At 39.4% G+C, this 26856-nt stretch overlaps 1 protein-coding gene across 1 annotated transcript in view; it reads left to right on the top strand.

The window, feature by feature from the left end:
- LOC133996859 (protein kinase C-binding protein NELL1-like) overlaps positions 1-26856 on the top strand; it is a 251799-nt gene that overhangs the window by 91101 nt on the left and 133842 nt on the right. Inside the window, exons 8-12 of the mRNA XM_062436724.1 lie at positions 3109-3243; positions 4510-4612; positions 5931-6004; positions 10469-10568; positions 14931-15059. Of these exons, the coding sequence (XP_062292708.1) occupies positions 3109-3243; positions 4510-4612; positions 5931-6004; positions 10469-10568; positions 14931-15059 (541 nt within the window). The remainder of the gene's footprint in view (positions 1-3108; positions 3244-4509; positions 4613-5930; positions 6005-10468; positions 10569-14930; positions 15060-26856) is intronic.

Genomic DNA, 26856 nt, shown 5'->3' with positions numbered 1-26856 from the left:
ACAATCACACCATTACAATCACACACCATGACATTTTAGTACGCACTAATATATTCAGCCTTCACACTTAGCATCGCATTTAGATGTCAAGTATCAGTGTCTCAGTGTTTGTTTCATTGTTACTGCAAAAATATTCTAATTAGTTAATAACAGACATCCCAGATCTGGATTATCAACGAAATAAGTTTAATTGTCTCTTGGCCCAAGACTGATTGGTCCCCAGAAATGTATGGAAATGTATTCATAAATGCTTGACATATCCTCCAGACAAGCAGGTAAACAAAAAAAAGAGCTGGGTCAGATGTGTTAAATGCACCTTCAATTGGACCTTGTCTTCAGCTGTTTTATAATTTCACTCGTGTCTCTCTACCTCATGTATCAAACATGGGAGATACATGCCTATTAGCCTCTGACTCCTTTGTGGGTATCACTTTGCCATTTGATGCTCACGTTGTACAGGAAAGGTATTCCTCTGTGGTGCCTGGAGGCAGCCTCCTAGCCTTTGAAATTGCATTTCAGACATTTTGTTTAGGGCTTTGACAGGGCATACCCCCACTGCTCACCTTGAAGTAAAAAGCCTCAGTGGTATCCAGCATGTTTCTTTTTTAACTGAGAAGCCTCTATCATTTCATGGTGAGTCCTCTTTCTCTGACACTGTGACCTGAGCAGGTCCCTGAGGAGCAGAGGGGGCGGACACAAAGCGGCAGAGTAGCATTGAGTGTCTTAAGTGGGCCTACAATTGCTGAGTTGACCTACGCTGCGCAGATCAATTGGAGCTTTTTGAATTCCTCCACCTTCTCACCTTTCAAACAAGACTCTGATAGTTTGTACTGTATGTGGGTCAGTCAGAGAGTAAAGATAGTTGACTTTATATGTGAATTGCTGTTTTGGTTTGGGTAACTATGCAGCCCCGATACAGTACAGCAGGCTGTTCTGCTTTAAAAAATAACCAACTGGAACACAAATGTGCAGATTAAATCACAGTAGATGCTGAATTTCAGAGGGGGAAAAAAAGTCAAGATGTTTGCAATTTGTGATTAATTTACATGATACTGTACATTTTTACTTTGAGTAATGTCATATAAACAAACAGGTGGATGGACAAGCTGCAGATTATTGACGACTTTTCTACTTAGCTTAAATATCAGCTTAAACTAGGCTGCAACAATTTGTCAATCAATTGATTTGTCTAGTGACAGAAAGTTAATCACCAGCCATTTTAATAATTGATTAATTGTTTTGTCATTTTTTAAAGAAGAAAGCCATAATCTGGTTCAAGTTTTTTTAAATGAGAATATTTTCTGGTTAGTTAGTCCACTATGATATTAAACCAGAATATTTTTGGGCTGTCAACTGTTTGTCAAAGCAGAATATTTTACCTTTGGGAAACACTGAGGAACACTGATGAACAATTTTCACACATTTCTGAAATGTTCTAGTCAAAACAACTGTGCCAAAATGCATACGAGAAAAAGATGACTCATACTGTAAGTGCGAGGTTATGTTTGGAAAATCACAACCATGGTCAACCTTGATAGGAGATTGATTGCTGGTTTTCTGGCACTATAACATCATACTACTAACAGCTTTCCTTCTCTAAAGCAACAGTCATCATTCGCATGACCATCAGTTCACTTGTCAGGAAACACTGTCTTGTGACACTTCTGTCTGTCAAAGATGGACAAACATCAAGCATGTTAAGCTTGAAAAAAGCTGAAGAAGACGGGCTGATCAGTATGTAGGAATAAAAGAAGGGTGAGGCATGATCGGGGTTGTCAGTCCTGTCTGTCATTCCTCTGTAGATTATAGCCTAAGGTCTGCAGCATGAGCTGAATGATGATTACTTATTATTCTTCTAATGAGTAGTTCCCACTGGAGCAGCTCTCTGTGAAAGCCGACCGGGTTATGCTGTAGGGCGAATGAGTGGGGCAAAGGGTTAACCAGCCTGCACATTCAGACCTTTTTTTTTATATGTATGATTCATTTGTGGAATTTCAACACAAAACACACACATACATAAAGAGTACTCGGCCAGGAGATGAAGGATGTTGGTTCAGTATAGCAGGTCGCTCAGCATCCAGCTGAAGGGAACTGACATGTTCTAAGAAGGGTTGCTAAATTTTAGATAGTTTTATGTGAGTCACAGAAAGCAGGTTTAATTTTCTCCAATTTCACAAAGGTTAGGGCATCCTTTCTCCAATGGGTATGAGAGGGGATGAGGACTTTTCAGGTGCAGCAGAACAACACGGCTTGCTAACAATGTGAGACAAGCTCTCAAAAGTCCAACCAAATAGGACAGTAGTGAATGGTCAATTGGTATGACACCAAGCAGGCCAGCTAATTGTGAGGGTTAGCAGCTGCAGATATGATGACTAAGAGTGAGTCAAAGACAGACTTGCAAAATAGAGATAGGTTGGCACATGTCCAGAACATGTGGGTGAGATCATCTGGTCCTAGGTGACATTTATCACAATTTGGATCAGTGCCAGGATAGGAGCTGGTTTGCTTTTAGACCAGTGGACTCTGTGATCTGCTTCACATTGTAAGACTCCACGACGGGTACACATACATGTTGTGTGGGAACATTTCAAAACTGACTGCCAAACCTTATTGTCTATTTCTATACTGAGATCCTACGACCAAGTACAGTGTATATTATCAGAAGATGAAGATTAGCATGTGAAGGCAGTACTGTACAGTTTAAGACAGTTTTTAACTTTATTTATAACTGGAGTTGATGGTAACGCTAGGGGGAAACACAGGAGGGATATTAGAAAGGAACACCACATGAGGTGTCCTCCATCTGCATCCAATTAGAATGCCCTTTTCAATTTCTGCAGGTTAATGATGAACCGAGGAATAGAGCTATCAAGTGAATGGAAAGAAAAAGTGGAAATCAAACCGTTTTGGATTGAAAGTGGGAAGCAAATACATTGTTATACAATGTATCATGCTGGCAGAAAGTTTTGGGTCAATCAAACATGCAAAGGGAGAAAATTACATTTAAGCACATCTGAATAGTGCTTAGTCACACAGATTCTTAAATATTTAAAATGTACATTAAGGCATTTGATTGAGTGACTCTGGTGATTGTGTGCTTGTCCCTAGTTGAACTACGCTGAATCCAGGCTGACCCAGCTGGAGGGCTGTCACTGCGAGAGGACCTGCAGCGCCAACGGCCTGGTTTACAGGGATAAGGAGCTGTGGGTGGAGCCGGAGAACTGCAGGAACTGTGCGTGTAAGGTGAGTGTCACCCTCATCTTCACAATCAAAGAATGAAGCTCTGTTTTTTGGGGTTTTTTTTCATTCTACATGAGCTTGTTTCTCTTCATTATATTGAGTAAAACATTCAAACTCAAGCCTGCACATTTTGTATCAAATTGTATTTGAAACTGGTTGAAACTGTCACACTGGTTGTAGATCTCCTCGCTTCTTAAAATAGGACAAAAATGCCTCCATAGCATTTTTGCACTGTATCGTGTGAAACCAGAGTAAAAATAGGAGTACTGAAGGGAAATTGGTTTAGAGCAAAAAGGCAAATGACAGGATTTATAAGAAAATAACCTCACCCTCAGCATCACAGATAGATGATACATAACAGCTTAGTGGGATCTGAGGGGGGATTCATTCTTTAATGGAAAGTCACTACAATCCTTATTACCTTCACTCTCAATACTTTGCCTTCCAATCCTATCTCCCTCTTTCCCAGCCCCAGCATCCTCCCTTCTTGCCTCTCGCCCGCCCCCTAATAAGCGCCCCCCTAATAAGCCTCCCTGCCTTGACTCATACATCGGTGCCAGACTTTGAAATGTGTTGAAACAGGCCATCCGGGGCCCCAGGGAATTAGACTTGCTGCATCATTGCACATCAAGCACAGGGTGGAGTTTAGTCAGTCTGATTTCCTCCTGCAGACATACCATTAACTGATAACCGCGGCGTCCTGGGGGAACTATTTCCGATGACTCATGAAATGAAGAGGCGCACGCAGAGAGAGATATCAGCCTCAAAAATGAAGGCAAACTACCTGCTATCAGCAGGCCACTCGGCTTCAGTATCCACCATCCAGCACTCGATGATGAATCTGTTACCTGATTGTGTGACATTATGAGAAATGTATTTTTTTAAATTGTAAATATGATATCTTTCAGTTTCAGATTGCAGTGCTGAAGGTGGCATTCTGGATAGTTTGTGATTTGGTTTGCATGATGATAACACTGCTGCAGCATTAGACTCTAAGGGTTGGGCTGTACTGTTCTGTACATTTGAAGAAAGTATAAAGTACACTGCATGTGATATATGCAGTATGTTAACTCTTGATGTGCTGGGGTAAAGTTTTTTTTTTTTTTTTTTTTGCAGATAAATAATGCATGTGTAAATGTAAATTGAAAAATAGGGGATATGTATTCAGTGTGGATTTTGGCAGTGCCACAGGCAAATTTATGTTCACACTGAGTTCTGCTTCTGATGTTTCCATGTTTTTTTGCTTTAAAAAAAATCATTTTCTTGCAGAATGGTGTGGTGGAGTGTCGCAGGATTTTCTGTCCTCCGGCAAACTGTTCAGAGGATGCACTGCCTGTACACATCGATGGGACCTGCTGCAAGAAATGCAGACGTAAGTGTGGACCAGGTAGCAGGAGACACTTTCACCAAAAAAAACCCTTTGCATATGCACAAAAATACCATCCACACCTCCAAAAATAAGCTCAGGTACCATGTAGTGTTGATATTGCTGCTCTTTTATGTTTCTGCAAAGCATTATAAAAAGATGCTGAAGATGATATAACATGCTGCATGCTTACAGTGAATTGAGGGACATTGATACTACGTAGTGACAATTAAACTTTTAGAAAAAGTGTCAGGTTGTGTAGTTCTGCTTTTAGCCTGAAAGCTTATATTTGCAACCCTGACTACACTATTTCCTGTTGCTCCTGCTTTCTGTCACAGATAGAGTAAATGTATAATCTGACAATCTGACCACACTTTTTGTAGTGTTATAAAAATATCATGCCAGGGAGACAGTCATTATTTGTTTTATGTATTTTGACAAATTACCACTGTTGTTGGTTTTTTTTGGTATGTGTGTGTGTGTGTGTGTGTGTGTGTGTGTGTGTGCGCGCATGCGCGTGTATGTGTGCACGTGCTCAGCTTGATTGCTTATAATATTTCATGGTTTTTTGCTGCCAAAATCAAAATCACTGTACAGACAAAGAGAGATGCCTGGTGGTTGATGTTCTGCTGTCACAGTGAAACTAAAATAAACTATATGAGAACAAAGACCACAGATTTGCATGGAGGCTGAAATGGAAGCACTATTTCTGGTATAAAGCACACAGGGGTCTGGAAGCTATTCAGATACCAACGGACAACTGTGTCTCTTGCTGTAATGCAAAAACCCTACATCCCTTAAGCATAGCCCATCTTTGAATAATTCCCTCCTCTTCCTCCCTCCATCCCTCCATTCGTTCCTTCATCCTCCTCTTCCTCCCATGTGAACATCAGAGCTCTGGCACAGACGAACGAGGGAGCTGCGCTCCAGAGCTGCGACTCAGCGCTCCGCGGTCCTGCACCCTGGAGAGGAGGAAAGCAGGACTTCATATCATATGCTTCATTTTCTATTTCTGCTTTATCGCCAGAGGAATATGCAGAAGGGCCTCCTCTGTTGTATTCTTAATGCGCTCTTACATTTTCTCTCCGCTTATTCACACCAGCCAAGAACAACTTTGTTTCTAAAGGAATTAAATATGCAGAAATTCAGGCTGGAAACATTGTTTTCTTTTTTTTCCAGTCAATCTCAAAAACAGTTTTCATTCGTTGTTGAAAGTACCACAGGAGCAGCTGAGGAATTATTCCATTCTATGATATTTTATAGCTACTGTACTTCCAATAATAGTGTTATAGAAGTAGTTATGTTCTATTTTTTCTGCCCACAGCGAAATGTACTTACATGGGCCAGACCTTTTCTGAAGGCCAGCGCTTTTTATCCAGGAGCTGCAGGGAATGCAAGGTAACACCTCCTCGTCTGTTCTTCTGCACAATTCTTTCCTTGGCGTTAATCTTTTATGGTACAATCAGATTATCATGCAGCATTTCACTTTCAGCATGAACGTGTAATGACTCTGTGTGGTGGACTGCTTGCTGCGTGTGTTATTCAATTAACCAACATGCCTTGTTAGTTTTCCTCCCCTCCCCCATTCTGTTTAATCAGCCTTTCTTCTTCCTTCTAATGGCGAGATAGCCAGGTAATTAGAATAACTTATGAATATAGCAACACAAAGGGCTGATTTGATTTGGAGCGTCATCACTGGGTGTATTATAATTAAAGTCATTATTCCAGTTCACTCTAGAACAGAGGTGAGGTTTCTTCACTGAACAGCCATTTATCTTTAAAGACACTGTTTTAAGAGGAAAATTAGCGTTGTATGCATGTAATTGCTTACAAAGAGCCACACAGTGGATTCCTGGACTCATTATTGGCTCCATGAGACCTTGAAACATCATTATATTGTTTGTAAGCTTTGCTTCAAGCAATTATAGCCATCCTACTCCTGGATGTGTACGCTGTTAAATGAGCAGTTTGTGGTCAAATTATTTTAGAGTGGTTTCTAGTGTCAGCGTCCGGGTCCAAGACGGTCCATAAATCTAAACTATGTATATGCACATGTGTGTTTTGTTATGAGAACTCATTAATTTATTGGTGATCTCTGCATTTCACATATAGAAGAAGGCCTTTGGAGACTATTGATTTGCCCTGTAACCTTGCATCTTTCTCCAGACCATTGCTCTGTCCTCTCACCCTCACAGTGGGAGAGGTAGGAGATGTGAGAGGCTACGATAAATATATGCACTGACATATGGAGAGATTAAGCAAGAGGAATGAGGCCATAATAAACTATGTAGGGAGGATATTTCAAAGGAATCGGATCATTCTGGTCCATAGCTAAAACTATCAGTGTCATACTGGTGATTTTCTTTTTCCTTTTTTGTTGCATGTTTAAGCCTTTTAAGACTAATCATATGTACTTCATTACTTTCCATCAGTTTTTAGTTTATCTACCTTTTAGGCAGACATTGTTTTCAGTTTAGAGCCAGGTCATCTCTACGGACAAATAACACACTCAGATGTTGTGTTGCTTGTTCTGTACTCCAGGATACAGCTGTGTTTGGTAGAGTTGTGATCTAGAAGAAACAGATGCCTAAAATATTCAGATAATTAATAGGAGTGATGGGCAAAACAATGGGAGTAAGACCAGCATTGAAATGAAAAGTTTAAGTCACCTGATTATTAATGCAAGCTGCATTTATGGGTTAATTTAACCAACTAATAATAATTAAGTGGCTGGTTGGCTCATGGGTGAAATGCAGATTGGGCACTTGTGTCTTGATATGGAATCAAGTGTTGATGATTAATGATGTGAAGTTACAGTTGCTGAGTTTTTTTTTTTGAGAGAGAGATTTTTTGAGACTGATGCTGATCTTTCTCTCGTGTTCCAGTTGATTTCATCCTTGACCTCTATTATTAACATGAATCTGAGATGATGAGTAAATAATTTGTTTGGTCTGTTTTTATCACACTTGTTAGTTGCCTCTGAAAAGTAATATGTTTAACATGGGATAGAAAATGAGAAAGAAGTTGGTAAAATGCAAAAAATAAATGAAAAAAATAATGAACTGGGTACAGAGTTGGTTTGTTGCCAATCTCTTTCTCATTTTAGGTTATTTTACATTAGCTCTTCATTTGATCAGCATCCTCCTAAATTATACAGCTGTGCAGAGAAGTTTTCGGTAATGATCTCATCAGTGTTGCCTGACATGATGGATAATGAAACTAGGACTGAACATTTTTAATAATTGATCAATTGTTTATTAAAACAAAAATATTAAACAAAAATACCCAATATTTGCTGATTCCAGCTTCTCAAATGTGAGGATTTGCTACTTTTTGTTGTCATACATTATTGTAAATTGAATATATTAGCTATGTTTTGATATCCACCAACTCTTAAGTTAGATATTACACTTTCTTCACCAGCTAGTCGCTAACTTTTTCCATCTGTTGCTTGGTAGGCAGTGGTTCATCAGTGATAATTTGATGAAAACAGCTCCCTGTTGCTTTCTTGAAATGGAGTGAGAGCTGAGTTTGAGGGCTGTAAGATTAGAACAAAGAGCTGTAGTGGTATTGCAAACAGGATGTCTTTACTGCTTGTCAATCTTATTCTGGTACATTTGTGACAACATTCAGTACTTCTCTGTGATCTATCAAATTTGAAAGCCCAGCTCTTTATAGCCATGCTTAAATCTCAATAATAATACAAAAACATCAAAAAAATGAACTAAAGGAAGCTAAACAGTTTTATAAAGCTACAGAGTTTGTGCAATTCTTCACTGAATAATAACCACAAGTGATACCCTTAAAATGAGACACAGTCATTTAATCCATTGTCAATATAAAAAGCACATCTTTAATCGATTTTCTGAAAATAAGATTAGTTTATCATGAATAATAATCATTAGTTAATGGGAAAATGATGTGACTGATAAAAGGCTCACAGTGCAGATTGACTGTATGATTTAAAATGATTTGAGCATGTTTTGAAGGAGAAAAGCATCTTGGGGATTTGAGGTAATACTTCAGACCTTGAGAGGTATCGCGGGAACCAGCTGAGCTCTGATCCAGCAACCAGGCTGCTGCTATGGCTGTGTGTCTGCTATTTGTTTTGAAGGCCCAGGGGAAGATGACACAGAGTTTTATCTACCTTTGTTTTCCTCCTTTGGTGGCACATATCTGCACCTTACCTGCTATCTGTATTCCTGCCCTTCTCGTGAATGTGAGCAGCATATACAGCCTTTGCATCCTGCCTTCCCTGTTGTCATGGCAGCCTCATTCTGTCAGGAGCATCTTAAAATACCCTGATTTTTAACATCTGAAAACATCCTTTTTAATCCTTTTAATGATCGGTGTGGTGTAATACATTTGAAAAACAGTGTCATCCTCACCTTGTGTGAAGTTCAAATTATATGGTTGGGATGACAGAGCATACAAAGACGTCTTTTTATTAGGTCAGAGAGTTTTGAAAATATTTGTTAAACATAGAGACATTAGATGAGGTCACATTTGGCTTCATTTGCAGGGTTGTAAAACATGAAGATTTGATATTTTAAACATTCCCTCGAGAGACAAAGAGCCAGGCATTCAATAGAGACGGGTCATTATATGACTACATTACAATGGTCAGTATGATTTCGACAATATTCTTTACAGATTTATCATGGAACATATGTTTTGTGCAGTTATGTATTAATTTTACAGACCACTGAGTTTCGGACAATTTAATTTAAATCATATCTTAATGTAGCACTATTTTTCTTGTTGTTTTCCATGCTGCCTGCCCCAAACACCATTCATGTTGAAATCTGTTTCAAACCCAGGGCTGCATGTATCTGAATGTGTGTACAAATGGACAAAATAGACATAAGATCCATATTTCTGCTGGTTTCCATGTGAAACCATCTTGTAAGATTAACCAAACCATATTTTTACTCTATATGTTTAAAAGTTCAAAGGGTGAAAGGTGCATGAAAATGTGTGAACATAGGCCTACTTGTGTCTACAGTGACATGTATGTGTACATGATTAGAAATATTATTGTTTTTCAAAAATGTGTGCTCAGCATGCTTTCAAATCAAGTTCAATGAATTTTACAATAATCCATATTGTGTGTCTACTCAAGAAAAAAAACAACACTATCGGTCTTAATGTCAGTTACACAAAAAACAACCTATAATTACCTCTGAGTGTCAAATGCCATTTAGCGGCCATAATAATCATTATTCAGAGCAGTGGTGCAGTTGAGAGAATGTTTCCATGCATATGACGGCACATGGAAGTGTATAGATTAACATTTACGAGTGTGAGTCAGCACATTTTTTTATAAACAGGAGCTGCAATTGTCCCCAGAACCTTGTGGTTTTTATTCAAGCCATGATGAAGATCACCTAACTTAAAGGATGTAGTAACTTTAACCCACATTGCATGTTAGTCTGTCCTTAACAAAGTGATAATTTGTTATGGTGATCTTTCACTAAACAAAAATCTAAGTTGTGCCTTAACTTAACAAAACCTTTAACATAGTGTTGTCACATCATAAACAACATAGTGATTTGTAACAGATTGTGAAAGCACAGAAAAAGATTCTATATGTCCTTTTGGAGTCTGTGGTCAAATGATGTATTTGGTCTTAAAGGTCTTGCTGAAATAAATGTTATATCCCAAAGGTTGGAGAATTAAGTTGAATTGGAGTGTTGCTCGTTTGATCCCCAAGACGGTTCATATTGTGTGTGACTTTTGGCAAGGACAGTCACTCCTCCATACTTATGACCCCTTGTCTACATTGAATGCTTTATGGTGTTCCACTTGTTCAGCAGCATTATAATTATCTCTCCCTGCCTATGTCTTGTCCTGTCCTTGCAGAACGGCCTGATGGTGAAAGTCGTAGAAACTTGTCCGGAGCTCAACTGCACTGTCGGTGAACAGATCTTACCAGATGGCAGATGCTGTAATGTTTGCAAAGGTATGTCTTCCTCCTTCAGTTGCACAAATCGCTATTTCTATAGACGTGCGCACACCAGTCCCCTGTCGCTGTGAAGAGTAAACACAGCCTGTCTGCCGGATGCTGATTTAGGCTGCGCCTCGGCAATAATTCTGTTTCCCTCTCTTTCCACCCGGTATGAATGCTTCTTGGCTCGGATACCTATCAGAGCATATTGGTGTGTCTGCTATAGAGCACCTGCCATGCCAATTTGCCTGAACCCCACTGCTTTGGCAGGGAGGTACTACAGGGTAAATAGCCACCAGTAATTCAGTAAATACATTGAATAAACAAACTGTAGGTGGCTGTCAGCTATAGAGCCATAATGAAAGAAACCCGGGGCAGGTTCTGTGCGAAGGAAATTGCACTCTCATTTAGGTAAGATAAGCTTCATGCCTTAGACTTACCATATTCAGAGGAGAGTAAGATGAAAAGGAGGGAACAAAAGGGAAGGCAAGAGAGGGAAGATGAGAAAATAAAGTGTAAAGGAGAGGGGGGAAAGGAGGAGGGAAGAAAAGATAAAGTCTTAGACTTTTCATGTTGAAATGAAAATAAAGGAAAGAGGAGAAGTGAGAGGGGAGGAGAGGGAGGTAAAGAATGTAAAAGAGATAGGAGGAAGATGAAAAGAAAGCTGAAGTGAGGAAGAGACTGAGACTTGATATGTTGAGAGGAGAGTATAGAAAAGGAGAGGAGGGAGATCAAAAAGAGGAAAAGAAAGATTAAGGCATACAGTACTTACCATGTTAAAAAGAGCAGAAAGGAGAAATAGGGTGCAGAGAGGGAGGGAGGAGAAGAAAGGTAAAGAGTATAAAGGAATGGACAGCAATGATAGGAGAGAAGTGTAGGCAAGAGGAGAGTTTGTACAGTAAGAACTAACAATTAAAGATTAGAGTCACAGCGCCTCTTCCCATATGACCTTTTTTTTCTATCTTTTCTCTCTTTCTTTCTTTCTCTTTCTCTCTCTTTCTCACACACACCCCCACGGTCGCTAAAACTCAGCTCATTATTTTGAAATCATCTCCAGACCTCTTCTCCACTGTGTGACTCAGTACTTTGCCTCCACTCTCAGATTTACTCATGCCTCACTGTTAAATCCTCAGATTCACGCTGTCTCTGTTAAACTGGTAATTACACGATTGTCAATGTGTGTTCGTACCCCTCTAGTTTACTGAAAAAAGACAAATCCACAGCTATCACAAATCTCACACACAGCTCTGATGTACTATCTGTGGCCACAACTTTACTTCACATACGCACAAATTCACATGTGTATTAATTATAGTGTCATTGGCCCCATAACATATATAATATATATAGACTATTCTGTAGGGTATTGCTGTGCATGGTAGATGGGGGTGAGAGGGAGACTAGTGCAGCAGCTCTTTCCCTAGTAATGGCTCCCCAGGCTCTCTGCCTCTCAGGGCTTTTATGTGCAGGCAGTCTGTCACTCATTACGCGACATGATGAGCTACATCAGCCCAAACCTATTGAGCAGGAGACAATCATCACTCCGTCTGTCTATCTACCTCCTTATTTGTCTGTCTCTGACCAATTCTCAGTCCATCTGTCCAACAGTCATTTCATATTTCTGTGCATGTGCAGGATCTCAGTGTGGTTTGGTCAAAACTGTCCAAAAAAACAACCCAAAAAAAACAAAGTTACTGTGTACTGTGGCACTCGGGCATTCCTGAGGTAAAATTCCTATCATAGAGACAGCAGTGACTTTTTAAGGTGTAAATCTCAGTAGCAATGCAGGGAAACACTCACCACCTATAGCCACCCATCCATTTCTGCCGAGTGGCAGCTGTATTCCTGCTTGAATTCACAATAGTTACAAAATATTTCAATTGAGACCCAGACTCGGGGCAAAAAAAGGAGTCAAAATGTACCAAAACATCCATTGAACATCAAACCACTGCAGCAACAGAATCCACTTCTCCAATGTTTATCCCAACCCTCACCTCTAGAAATTACGTTTATAGTTCTGTTATGTTGTGGTGAAAAATGTAATCACTGCCTGGATTGTGTTCACAGACAATATTTTTCTGAATGGATGAAGTGCTGCCTTTATGTACCATACAGAACTCACAGGGAGTAGTTGTTGGATGGTGGACACACAAAGCGTAGTACTTTCACACCAGCACGCTGAGTCCTCTGTGTGGTTAGGGTTAGACAACAAAAGCACATCACTTAAGGTGGAACTGAAAGAAATAAAGGATTGTGGTTTGGGTTTAATGTTAACAACTCCATCCATACACATTTTTAGATAGGTAAAAAAAACTCTTTGAATGATCATTGTGTCTAGTAGGGCTTTTTCACAGAAAATTTTTCAAGTACATCATTAAAATTATTACAATAGCATCTACTGCTTCTCCCTCATTGAAAGGACCAGAATCTATGAATATGCAGCTCCTGTTCAGTTCAAATGTTTTAAGTACTACTACTGAAAAGCCCATTCTCAGTGTATGTGCTCTGGAGGCTTGTGTAATTGCATACTGGACTATGAGTGGCTCACTGGTGCATGTGTAGAACACTGAAACATTATTTCATATTTCTTGCTAATTTTATATCAGTGTCCAGTTAAAAATTATATGTTTTAAACAACTGTTTTAGAGAAGATGGACATGTTTTATTTCAGTTCATTTTGAGGGTGCAACACATTTCTTAAACTTAGATTTAAGGTGAGCTAAGAGAAAGTTTCCCCCTTCAGCACATTAAGGTGAAAACAAGTTGTGTGCATACATCATTTGGCACAGTGAAGCTCAAACATCAAACTGACAAAAAAATAAGCAAAACACATTTTTGAGTGGAGGGGGACTTAAATAAACACATTGTGCTTCATGTATCGAGTCACTACAGACGTTTGTCCTTGTTAAACCAAAACCACAATCTCCTAACTTTAGTCAAGTCCTGCAAGTGCATAAACACAACCATAGAATATTTAATAATACTATAATTACTACAAGCGGATATTGTATTGGATATTGTACATTGGATATGTTGGCAAAAAGCAAATGAAATACAATCTAGTGAACATTTTACTGATACATTTAGTATCAACATTTTGCAACTTGCCGGATCTGTTGATTAACAGCATTTCATCATTAAGTTGACAGAAAATCCAATCGGGCTGCATTATGTTCCCTCCAAAATGTATTTGCTATTACAAATTAATAGTCCATAAATATTAATAATGTAATCGAGGCAGGGTTGGTTTCATATGTTCATAGTGTAGGGTCTCCACAGCAGAGCTAAATACACTACTTCCATCTTGTGCTATTACCTCTTCATAGCATGGAATTACAACTTCTGGGTCTGCCTTGGTCCCAAAAAGCATTTTCCCACATGCAATCATGGATAAAGGAGCGTCTGTAAAATGATGGATACCATTTTTTTTGTGTCACAACCCTTGCAAAATGAATTGTTTCACTAACAGAATTGGATCCATTCACCCTGATCACAATTGAACATTTTAGAAGAGCAACATGGTTACATTATTTTATTCCCATTCAAGAGGGCTAAACTGTAAATTAGCTGGAAGTCTCTAGTGCGGCTGCTCTATGGGCCATGATCCAGAATCATGAGCAACATGTGGGTTATTTCTTTTTTTGGTTTCTTGCATCACCGAGCAACTTACATGGAAATGAACAGGGCCTGGCTTCCAATGCTGTATCCAGTTCTCTTTATACATCCAGGGTCCCTTCAGCTCTTCTGTTAAACACCATAATGATGTTATTGTGTTGAAACATATTGGCTGAAAAAGCACAGGCTCTTCCAGTAAGCCAGTTAGTGTTAGGGTTTTGTTTGTTTGTTTCTTGTTGTGTTTTTTTTTGTACACATTTGGCTGTTTTGCTGCTTGAGCACTTAGTTTCCTGTTGAATTTATTTCAAGGAGCATCCTGTAAAAATCAGCTTGTCAGCACACTTCACTCAAGTATGAACACAGAGAAGCAGAATAACACACTGTCCTGTACTACAGAGCAGCACACTAGTGACTCTCTCTCTCTCTACTGTCTGGATGAAGGATATGCTCTGGGATCTTCTTACATGAGCAACATGTTTTATATGTTTTTTTTGCATTGTTAGACTGTGCACATGCTTTCATGCAAGACATAACTTTTACTATTGCACCAAATTTACTGCAGCCATAAACTTCATACATCAGGTTTCTTGTCTTCCACAGTAATGCGGGCGACAGGAACAAGGTTCTTTGTGCATTTGTCTGCTTTTATCTCTGTGTACAGAAATGTGTGTGTGAGTGTGAGTCACACAACTTCTCACTGCCTTGAGTGAGCACATTTTAAGACCAAAATAAATCAAGGCATCGTTTGTCCCTCTCTTTCAGGTTATGACTTCTGCGCAGAGGGGCTCATTTGTGGAGAAAACTCTGAGTGTAAAAACCGGAATACTAAAGCGGAGTGTGAATGCAAGAGTGGCTTTGCCTCCATCCATGGGGATTCTACTTACTGTGAAGGTAGGACTATACTTTACCCAGCTCAGGCTGTGCTGGGGCTCATGTGACTGACTCAGGATGTAAAAGGCAAAATGGGTGGTAGTGGTTACTGTTCTCTTTAAGGACATTTATGCAGCCTGTGGGATTTGTAATGAGCTGATATTAACCCCATTGAGTGTATGCTGTGGTTGGTTTTGAACCATGATCTGCTCCTTTATTGTGGCATTAGTGGTCTGACAGAGCACAGGGATTTATTAATTTGGATAAAAGAATAAGATCTGTTATGACTGTGTGTTGATTTGTCTGTTATGTGATATTTTACCTGTGTTTTAGATTGAGTAGAGCTGATGGTTTACGGTTCAGTTTAAGTAAAACTGAGTGATGAACATTTGGAAGCTTGACAAAGTTTTGATATCTAATGGTAATGCAGATTTTGAATGGATTGTTTTAAAACAATTTACTTTGTGGTGTATTGAAGCTACAGCTCTTGTTTCTGTGTAGTTTGAATGCAATTTTAGCATTATTATATTATTGTATTCAAGAATTTAGACACAGCTGCTGAAAAGAATGACATTCACCACCAGGGGTTCCCTTTGTGAGCTGCTGTGGCTTAAAGGGAAATGTCTGTATTGTATGATGAAACTTCAACATCAGAGCCTGAACATCTGTGGGTAGCAACAACAAGCACTTTAAGTGGGCATACATTGACAAAGTACATTTGCCCTGTCGGATTACATTGTAGCCCATTTTTCAGCTTCTGGTTGCAGTGCTCTCATTCACTACTGGACCAATTTCAAACATTGTTGTCCCCATTAGTCACTTAGACACGTTTAAAGATGTGAAAATAGCATCCAGGTTGAAAAATACAAAAGTTTCCCTTTTAAGATGACAACCACGAATTGTAACATTCCCGCTTCAAGTCTCGCTGGGTACCTTTGTTGCGTCTCCTGACTTGCATCCCTGACGCAGCTTGCAACTGCAGAACATGAAAACATAAGAGATAATACAGGCGTAATATCCACAATGATGGATCACCTAAGCTTTGAGGTTACAAACAGTACCTATTGCTTCCAGTTGTGGGTGTGCTTCATGTAATCTTTTCCATTAGTTTGAAGACATAATTTCACACATTTTCAGAAGATCCCAGTCTCATTACGACGAGTGTCAGTGTGTTTCCAGTTTGCTGATTGTTGGGCTTGGCTGAGCAAAAGCCCTGATCAGTGAGTACTGGAGGCCCAGAGTACTTGTGATGAAGCTAATGGCCTTATTTGATTAAGAAGCTTGGGAGCTGCAGTCAGCGGATTGAAGGATTTGTTCGATGCTCGGTGAAGTTGTCTTTGGGTCGGCGCCACAGCAGACTGAATCCACTAAACACATGGAGGGCTGGGCAGCCACAAGCCCTCCAGTCTCTTTGCCACTGTTTGATCTGCATGGTAAAGAGGTTTACCCAGAGCTCCACTCCAATCCACAACAGTCCCACACCATATGAATGAGGGCTGGGAGATACTGATTGTTAGATCAACTATGTAAATCATCGAGCCAAGGCATTATCCGTGTTTGGGGGTTGCTCCCCGAAGGCAGCTAAAACTTCTATTATAAATGGATTAACTGGAATCTTGCTGTAAAATATGATGATATTTGACATGGCTTCACTGACACATGCAACTTAAATTGGCTTAGGATAACTTATCTTTCACTAAAGGCTGTGGTAACCTAATCTTTTTTTTTGTACTTTTGTTTGAGTTATAAACAAAGCGCAACAGTCTGACAGGGTGTCTGTTCTAATAGATGTTTTACAAATTAATTTCTCCACTTGTACTCTTGTTAACAGGAGATTGTGTCTGGATGTGGCTCTAAGCTGTCATTAAATGTGACTAATATTTCTTCATAAATGTTTTAATGTGCTGCAGAATGATTGAAGATAAGGTTATTTACTTGTAATCAGAGGGCTGTTTGAGTATGGACCAGAGGATTTAAACAGAGCTCAGTTTAAGTAGTCTGCCTTGCATTCGGTCACCTCGTAGTACCACAATTATTTAGCCAGTCTCCCTCTCTTTATATATCATTATTCTATTATCAGTGTTATATGAGGCTGGGATACTGGCCTCAAGCGTAAAAGTGCAAAATATTTTACTCTTGATCTTTGCTCCCTTTATTTACAGGCTTATTCGAATTGATCCACAATAGTAAGTTGTGCTGATTCTAGCAGTATATGTATGGTGGCTGTGTGTTCTCATTTGACTGATATATGACACTGAGTCATTTTTAACACACACACAAAAAAAGCATGACTTGGGCACTAGAGGTTAATGGTGTTGCAGCATCTGTCAGCTGCAGCATATGTGACGTAGGCCTGATTTTAACACCCAGCAAAAGAACGTGGTGAACATGTTGATATTCAAAGCCATCTGTCTAATTTCAGAGAAACCAGAGATGTGCCTACTATGCAGAATATGCACATGTATAAAAACAAACATGAGCTAATGTTGGTTTGTATATCTCGCTAAACCATCCACCAAGGCTTGTGTGTTTATTTATCCCATTAAAGATGCATTACTGCATATGGGCTGACATATTTCTAGATTTAAGAGATATGTTCAGTTGGAGGCATTGCTCTCTCACAGCTGTTCCTCCTCTCTTGAGCTTGGGAAATACTTTATAATCCTGGAAGAAGCCTGGGAGAAGGCAGGGGTTTCTATTGATTGGTCTTGTCAACAGTGTTGGCCTGCTGGCTCTACCTCAGCAACAGCCTGGACACAGGAAGCACAATAGGCAAGGCTTCAGTCCTATCAGACTCTGCATGAACTGTCTGTTTGCACTGAAGGGCATTAACCTTTCCATGTTCTCCCCACAGCTTAGTTTTTCCTCCATTACCTTCTTTCATATCCATCAAACTATGTGAGCAGCGTGTACATATACTGTGCAGTGCTGTCTAAAATCTTGTTAAAAAATATTGCTAACTGTATGGTGGATTACCAACTGGGCAAAGGGCTTAACTGCCAAGGGGGCCTCAGACACACAAGGGCCCAAAGGCTCCCGGTTCATAAAGTTCAAATCACTATGCTGTGCAGTTTGAAAGCACAGCAGGTCTGCAGTGTTCTTAAATAGGATTGTAAGAGACACTTGTAGCCAATCAAAAGTAAGCAGTAATAGTAATAGTAGCCAAAAAAAGTTATTATTTACAAAGATAAAAAAAGACTAAAAAGTGTCACCAGTTTCCCTTCCCATTTTGTCAATTATTAAGTCTTCCATGACTTAATGGATATTAACTTCTGCATACAGTACAGCAGGTTAAAGGAAGCTATTAAAGTATTTATGTGGGTAGATTTACTTAATGCAGAAGAAAGCTTCAGTGTAGTTGTGACCTGCAGTCAAGTAGTTTTCATGGACATGGTTAGTTACTGTTAAGTTGTTAAAATTTGTGTTTCTTTCAAAGAAAAAAAAAGCATCCTTTCACTGTCAAACCAAAAATGGAAACCTTGCAGCAGTCACTAGTTTGACATGTATCATGTTTGTGACTTTATGTTTATCAAGTGAAAACATATTTGATCAGATTTTTGGGGTAAAAGAGTTTGTTAGTTGTGAAGTGGTGTAATGATATGCCATGTGCCAATGAACTATAGGTTAATTCAGTTTGTTTTGTTTTGCATTTTGTCATCAACTACTTACTTGCTAAATAGATGGTACATGTATCCATGACTACTGTTGTCACTGTGTAGGCAGATCTAAATCCAGATGCACATTAGAAATGTTGTCTAATATTAAAATACATTTTAAAATGGGCAAAATAATATTTATACATCCAACATACTGTAACATTTTACTATACACAGCATTTAATCCCTGTCTATTAATATGTAATGAAATAGAACTATCAGTTTTGTAGCTTGGGATGAGATGTGTAATCTGTAGGATAAAGTTAATCCCATTAGGCAGGACTGAACATGTAAAATACTTTGATGAAAAGCAGTGGGTTGTTCTCTTTCTAGCTCAGTGTGTCACGCTACCTGATGCTGCTCCATTCAGCATACTTTATTTTTTCACGTTTGTGCTAATGGGTTTATAATAGGCTTATTATCCTCATCAGCTCTTGTTTATGCTGTCAGTGATATTCTTAGAGTCCCAGCAGATCTACTGTATCCTCTCTTGGCTCCAGAGGACACAGACACATTAACACTGTTGTTACTGTTTTGCTGACAGCTTGTTAACTGTAGCCTAAAAAATGCCCTGTATTGCTGAAACACTAAGTGCTGAACCCACTCAGAATAAGGTGCCAAATAAAGGAAGTGTCAGACCTACTGATGATGGGAACAGTTGCATCAGCTAAAGAAAAAATAACATAATTCCCAGTTCCACAGCTGAGTGCAGCAGGGACCCTCTTCCCAAATGGCCAGTTTGGCCTTCTCTGTGTATCTGTCTCTGAGGTGGGTGAAATCCCAGCATGGGTCTAATGTTAAAACAAAATGCACCTGGATGATGTACATCTTTCTTATTTATGTTCTCAGTTTTATGGCCCTTTTTCCCCCCAACACACCCAGATTTCCCACTCTGCAGTGTACTTTTTTTCTTATATGACATTACAGCCTCCCAAGTGCGTCTCCCGTGTGCTTCATTCCTCCTCCAAGTTGAAATTAAAGGCTCCATCAGCACAGTGCATCCTTGGAAATGTTCATGGATGAATGCATTTGGGAAAAGTCAGAGCAGTTAGTGAGGCACTCGAGTTGAGTCAAGTATTTTCACATATGCAGAGTCGAGGCTTATTTCCATAGAAATCCTCTCATGAGGTTGATGTGGAGAATTCTCCTGCTGTCAAGAATCCTCCTGGGTCACTATACCCACATTAATGGCAACATTAGCTCTTGTTGTGCCCTCTAACTGCTTGGAAGCTCCTACGATATGTGCAACTCAACCGCTGACTCGCCTGTGTTTCATGTGTAAAGGTGGATTTGTTTCACTGCTTCACCAGCTGTGGGTTTTTCTGTAATACAATTGCTAAGTTTAATTGGGCCTAATTAACATGCATTTGATCGGAAATGTGTTATGACTGCCTCTCTACTTCACATGCTTGTCAATCACCAGCTGGGGCTACATTCTTCTGCAATTTTTATTTGGCCAACAGACTCTGCCCTACTGTTATTTTTTTTCCTGCTATGGGTAATAAGATTAGAGCCCAGTGTGAGGCTGACACATTAAACCTAACAGGGCTATTTCTGTTTGTTCAGCTCGCTTTCATTTAGCCCCAGAGCAGCCAAACTCCCTGGGTTCAGGGACTGACTCTCTGATGTGTCCCCTTGGCTAACAGGCTCTGGGGAGGCACTTTATGATGTCCCTGATCTCTAGTCAATCTCCACTGACACCACAGTAGATTTCAGCTCTTTTTCTCTTCTTTGCTCTCTCTCTCTGGCTTTTACCACTCACCGATAATATGCTGTGATGTTGGTGCTGATGGCGTCGGAGTCGCTGCTACTGGAGATGCTTGAAAACACCTAAGGCGTCTATTTTGGTTGACATTTTGTTTTTTGACTGATTGACTAAGGGGGTAATCAGTCAGTTTGAAATGAAAGTTTTTATACAGCCCATTTAATAAATTGAAATACATCAGGATGTGCTTCATAGAAAACAAAATAATAACAATTTTAAGAAGCAGCAAAAGATGACATGATGATTATATTTTTGATTAAAAACAGACGAAAAGCTGACAAAATTGTCCAAAAAAATGTATTTAGTCTTGCAAAACTGCTGCATTAAAAAAAAGAGCAAAGTTATGTCTCACAGTAGTGGAATTACTTCATCATGCTGCATGGACATCATTGGATGACTCATCTTACTTACTGTAGCTATAGTGCCTTAATTATGTCCAGTAGCATTAATAGAAAATAAGCTCAATAAAATCACTTAAGAGCGCCACCAGTGGATGCAGCTACATCAATCTGAGATGTATCCATACCGTGTTTTTACATAAAATCTATAAAGTAAGTGTGGGTTTTGAACGACTACAATTAACTACTTATCAAATGTTTAAGTGCTGGTCCTGAGAGGCAAACAAGTAAGTATCTTGGCTGTTAATGACACACCAATGTAAAAAGTTACCATAACACCTTTTTGGGGATAACAACCTTGTCATTCATCCGCATATTTGTTTCTCTCAAAACTGAATGAATGAATATAAGTTGCACTCCAAAAAATACTCCTCTATAAAACAGCTAAATATTGTCGGAACAGCTTACAATGATCATAACTACAGTAATTAACCATTTGGATCAAACAGCAGTCTGCTAACAGTGTTCATTTTGTTTGTTTTTTATACATTAGAAAATACTGAAAAAAATGTAAAACTATGGTAATTTTATTTTTTCTTTACTCCCATGATAAGTGGCTGCAGCACCATTATTGCCTCAGTAATCCGTCAGCTTCCAGCTGGCAATCTTAGGCTGCTTCTGCGTGCACATTGAAATCATGAATTTAGTAAATAGCGATGCTGTTCATTCCATTACTTTATTTTAATGTTGGCTAATAAACAAACAAATGCCAATTAGGTGGTAATCTGCATGATAAATAAATGAAAGAAAATAAACTTGGTTATAATAACCCACTTATAGTAATCAATTTGACCCAGACAGATGTGATCACTATAAGCACTTTCCACTGTATCAAACAAACAAATGTGCTATTGGGGTACATAAAAATGGCATGAAAGTAAAACCATTACAAAACACTGCTTAAACATAAATAGACTTTATATAAGAAATGCAACCTCAGAAATTCAAAATAAAAAGCTTGATAATTATGCCTTCTTGCTGGTGATAGGGGCATTATGTTTTTGGGTTGTCGGTGGCTCCGTCCCATTCTTCTGAACATGATATCTCAGGAGCATGTGGAGGGAAATGCTTTAAATTTGGCACATACGTCCGCTTGGACTCAAGGATGAACTGATTAGAATCTAGTGGTCAAAGGTTAAAGCTCAATGTGACCCCATGTCCGTCCCATTCTCATGAACACAATATCTCAGAAACGCCTTAAGGGAATTTCTTTACAATGTTTAGAATTGGGTGGTCAGAAGGGGAGATTGTGATTATATTTCACATTTGGTCAGATACTGAATTGGTGACACTAATCTTGGGTGGCCACCTTGAAACTGTGGTGATTGTATAGATCTTCTGTGCTGCCAAGTTGAAGATGTGCGTGAAGCATCCATGTTTTAGAATTTGTAGCTTCTTTGCATTTTGGTTTGTATCAGTCCACCCACTTCACTTCCTGTCCCTGGATTACAACCAAGACAGGGGCCCTCCTGTTCCTCTGGTAGTCCAGCACAAGTTAATTGGTTTTGTTGATATTGAGCTTCAGGTGATTATCGTGATCAGCATGTGATGAACAGTATACTTAATACATGTTATTAAATTCCTCTGAAGTCTTCACTATAAATATAATATGAGTCTGGACATACATGGATTTAAACTGCAACTTGACTGGTTGGCAGAGGCATACAACCACGAGCCATTATTTTTTTGTTTATCTTTTAATTCAGCTCAATTTAATTTCCTAGTGCAGCAGCCCTTCTTACTTGATTAGGTTTTATGATTTTGCAGTGTTGACTGTGTCTTTTAGTTTAACAAAACACAAAAAGTAGTGTTGATTATACCTTTACTATATTAACATTGGTCCAATTCTTACAATAAGCTGAGGCTGAAACTGAAATATTGCTGCACTTTTGTCACTTTTGAGTTAATAAAAATGAATTCCTGAAGAATACCAGCACAAACCTCTCATTATATTATCACCCTGAAAATTAGATTATATAACATTCTTGAATTACTCCTTTGACAGTGTACCTTTTATATCTGTTGCTCACCCTTGGAAGTTTGAACTTTCTTTCTCCAGTGCAATACAGCGGAGTTGAAAGACACTTTTGTATGGGCTTCTCAAAGAATTCAAAAGTTGGAATAGAAAGGAAAATAATTGCAAGATACCTTTTCCAAAAACTGTGTCGGATAATATTTCTTAAGTAGAAAGTAGTTCAAGTGAAAATAATTGAAAGTGAGATTTGTCATTCATTTTTGAGTACTGCAATCATCATCAACAAGTATTGTACATGGGCTGTGGCAGAATATAACATATTTGAGAAAATGTCCTTTTAAATGTTAATAATTTGGCTGTCTTTTCAGTTATTCTAAAGTCCCGACTGGATGCTTTGGTTGCTGGCTCAGTAAACACATCCCATATAGTGTGTCCTCATGTCCTGAGCCCTGATTGCTGAGATGTTAGCAACTGATTATATAGTATCAGTATACCATACAACCGGGGAAAGATGAGTTAGGACTTAGGAAGTCATTTGTGGAGGATTTTCCCCATCTTGTCTCCCCATGTTGCTGTGGCTGACAGAGGTGCTGTTATCGAATGTTTGCAGATGAGCTGAGATGAACTGGGCATTTGGCTCCCGGGTGGGACAGACGATACACTGACTGACAGAGAGACAGACAGTCACAGCCATACAAGAGAGATTTATGGTGATGGAGGCGGCGCAGCTAAAGGAATACAGACAGATCACTGGGAGTGCAAACCTGCAGGAATCATACCCACAAAGGTTGGAAATGAGCTAATCAAGGGCAGCGCCTGCCTGCAGAGCTTCCACAGTCGGGATGAAAGTGTGCATGCGTGTGTGTTTCTGTGTGTGTGGTGTGTGTAGCTGTCCTGGGTTTTCAGATAAGCTCAGGAAAAAACACGATGTGTCTCCACCCGTAGTGCAGCACCTGCCCTTATGCTACAGGTAATCCGCTTAAACTGACAGCTTCTGCTCACTCTTTCCCACCAAGTTTGGTCACACATAACAACACCAGGAGCCACAGAAAAATGGAAATACACACCTGTGCCGTGTCAAGAAGGTGTTAATTATCTTATATCACAGACCACTTTAGAGTCAAGTCATTACTATTAATGTTCTGAATGCAGTGCTGATGGGAGCAAATGAGATGTGCGCTGAGAGGCGTAATGCAATAGAAAGTGACTTATTGATTGGGAGCAGTTTAGGTAATCCTCATTTGTCCTTATTCAGCCTGCGATGATGGAAGCAGTGGTTTTTGTCTGTCTCCTGTGGCATCGGATAGCACTGCTGGCTGAATTGGCTCTCACTCAGTGGCATTAAAGAGTAATTGGCCATGTTTGTACTTTTGTGAATCAATCAGGTTCTCTAGGAACTCTGCCTCTGCCGTGTTAAAACAAGGATGTAATGACAGGGAACGAATGAACTCCTCCTCTGTTTTGTGCATTGAACAGAGTGGGTGTTGAGGTAGGGTTAGAGGTGGGGAGAGATAAAAAAGGGGTAGACAGACAGGTAGTGGGTAACATAGATAAAGACAAGGACAAGCTTAAAGGCAGTAGCAAAAGCATTTGCCAACAAACTGCTGTAAAATGTGTTTTTTGTAAATATCTGTGTGTGTGTTTGTTGTTTGACCTCCTGAAACAAAACAGCACATGATTGCCTGTTTAGCAATCAACTTGAAAGCCCACAATATTCTCATCAGCACCCACAGCAGCAATAGACAGGATGATACCAGTAGTTCAAAAATGCTAGTAAAACACTAATTATATATAAGGGTTCTGGTACAGGCTCAGAAAGTCTGTGTAAAGAAAAGTAATTGTCGTCCATTACATAAAGTGTCCTGTTGAACTCACTGTGTCAAATTCACAACTGTGCTTTGACAATTCAAGTTAAGTTGAAGCAAAATATATTAAATGGAAAAAAAGAAAAAACATCTCAATGTGGCCATGAAATGAACTGTCATCCATTCAGTATTATCAAAACCTTTCTTTAGATTCCTTCCAGTAAAATTCCAATGAATTTCACAAATATGCCATCTAGTTAAGCAGTTCTCACTAGACTTAGTCTATCTGTTTTCCTAGAATAAGTTTGCATTTTTAAGATTAATTGATAAGACACTTCGTGAGAACTAATTCAATAAATGTCCAATCCAGGGTAGAACAAACATCACAGGATTTCAATGCATACAGAAATACAACAGGGCTCTATTTTGGGCTGCATCACCACCAAACCACTCACCAGCTAATGTGCAGGTCAAGAGATATGCATCAGCCATATCTGAGTCAAATCTAGAAAGGTCAGTGGTTCAGTCCCTCAATCAGCAGGACCAAATATGGCAATAAAAGCAACACTTTCCCCTCAGTGCTCAGTGGCCAACGGATCAGACAGTGAACATGTGAAACTGTGTGAGTGCGGAGCAGAGTCTTCTCAGAAAATAGGTTTTAGCTTTCTGTGAAGCTACCCTGGTTAAAGGATTATCTTGGTTTATCCTATTCTAATGGGTTTCTTGGTTCTATTTATTATTAGGAAATTGTACCCAAGTTAATTGCACAAAAGAGGGAGTCAGATGCCACATACTGGAAGAGGAAACTGACAGTAAAAGTATTTCCCAAATGATCCACTGTAGACATCCATCTCAGTCTACAGATCAACATCCTGCTTCAGCTTCGACCTGCTGTACTTACTCTAGTTGTGTGCATACGGTTTTTCTGTACATTATGGAACTATAACATAAATGTCTGATAATCTGGCTAAACTGCTGGCTTGCTTACCTGTCTGATTATCTAACTGCTGGAGTTTCTTGCCCTGCCAGGGTTTGTTGTAGTGATGTTGACATATTCCTAGATCTCAGCAGTTTCACTGGTGAGTTCAATGTTGTCATAACTGATAGAAAGGCTAAAGCCATGAAGATACAGTAATAAAGATTTAAAAAGCCTCTCACTTGCTAGAAAACAAAACAGACAGACAGACAGACAGACAGACAGGAGGAAAAAATAACAATAAAACCCTGTTTACACTGCTCGGAGATCATGAAGGAGAGGACACAGTTTGAAAATGCAACAGTGCTGCTAGCCAAGCTCTGTCCATGGTGCTGAAAGTCTAAGAGTGTGAGCATAGCTTCCCCTTGTGCAGCGGGTGGAATGACTCAGCCTAAAGTGTAACACTGGCAGAGATCTGCTGGAGCCACAGTGGGTGCACACTCTGGTAAAAGGTCAGTGAAAGACTTGTAATGAATTACAGTCATTTCACTGAATGAAAGTGTTCTGTGTGAGTGTGTATTGTTGCTCCTCTGAGTCCCTCCTCTCTCTCCCCCGGTCTCACTTCTCAAACTCTCTTCTGGGTGGCATCCATCTTTGCCATCTGCACTACACTCTCTGCTTGTGATCCAACACAGCCAACGCTGTCCTTGGCATCACTCCGTTCCCTTGCCTCATTCCTCATACGGATATTTATCCCTGCTTATTCCCATTCAATTTCCTGACCATTTCCAAGCTGTAGGGGATTGGAGTGGTAATCCTCGAGCCAGAGGGCTTGCTGGCTTGCTGCTCTGCATGGTCTGAGGGCTAAATTGTTAAAATTTCCATTGGAATCAGGCCTGAAAGCTCAAATGCAAGCCTGAAAAACTTATTTGCTCTAAGTAGCCTAATGGGACTGAACACAGAACACCTAAAGGCCTGTTTTATTTCATTACCATGGATCAGTGTTTTACCCCAAACACTAGGACAATTTGTTATTCCCTATTTTCATATTAAGTAGATTGTGATGTCTATTAAAATTGTGTTTTGTGGTTTTTAGTTTTTCAATAATACATTATTACTCAGCTGTCAAACAAGGTAGGATAAAATAGTTTTTCTTCTATATCACGCAGTAAAGCAGGTAACTATCTAGCTGTTAATAAAAAAAGTCTTCATTATGGTAAAGATAAATCACATATTACCACTATAATCTTTTTCAGAGAAGCCAGGTTTCAATAAAACTTTGACTAAAAAGTTCAAATGTAAC

The sequence above is a fragment of the Scomber scombrus genome, chromosome 1 (assembly GCF_963691925.1).
Source record: "Scomber scombrus chromosome 1, fScoSco1.1, whole genome shotgun sequence".
Classification (NCBI taxonomy): Eukaryota; Metazoa; Chordata; class Actinopteri; order Scombriformes; family Scombridae; genus Scomber; species Scomber scombrus.
Note: the sequence above shows the minus strand (reverse complement) of the source record. Positions and strands in the feature narration are given on the sequence as shown.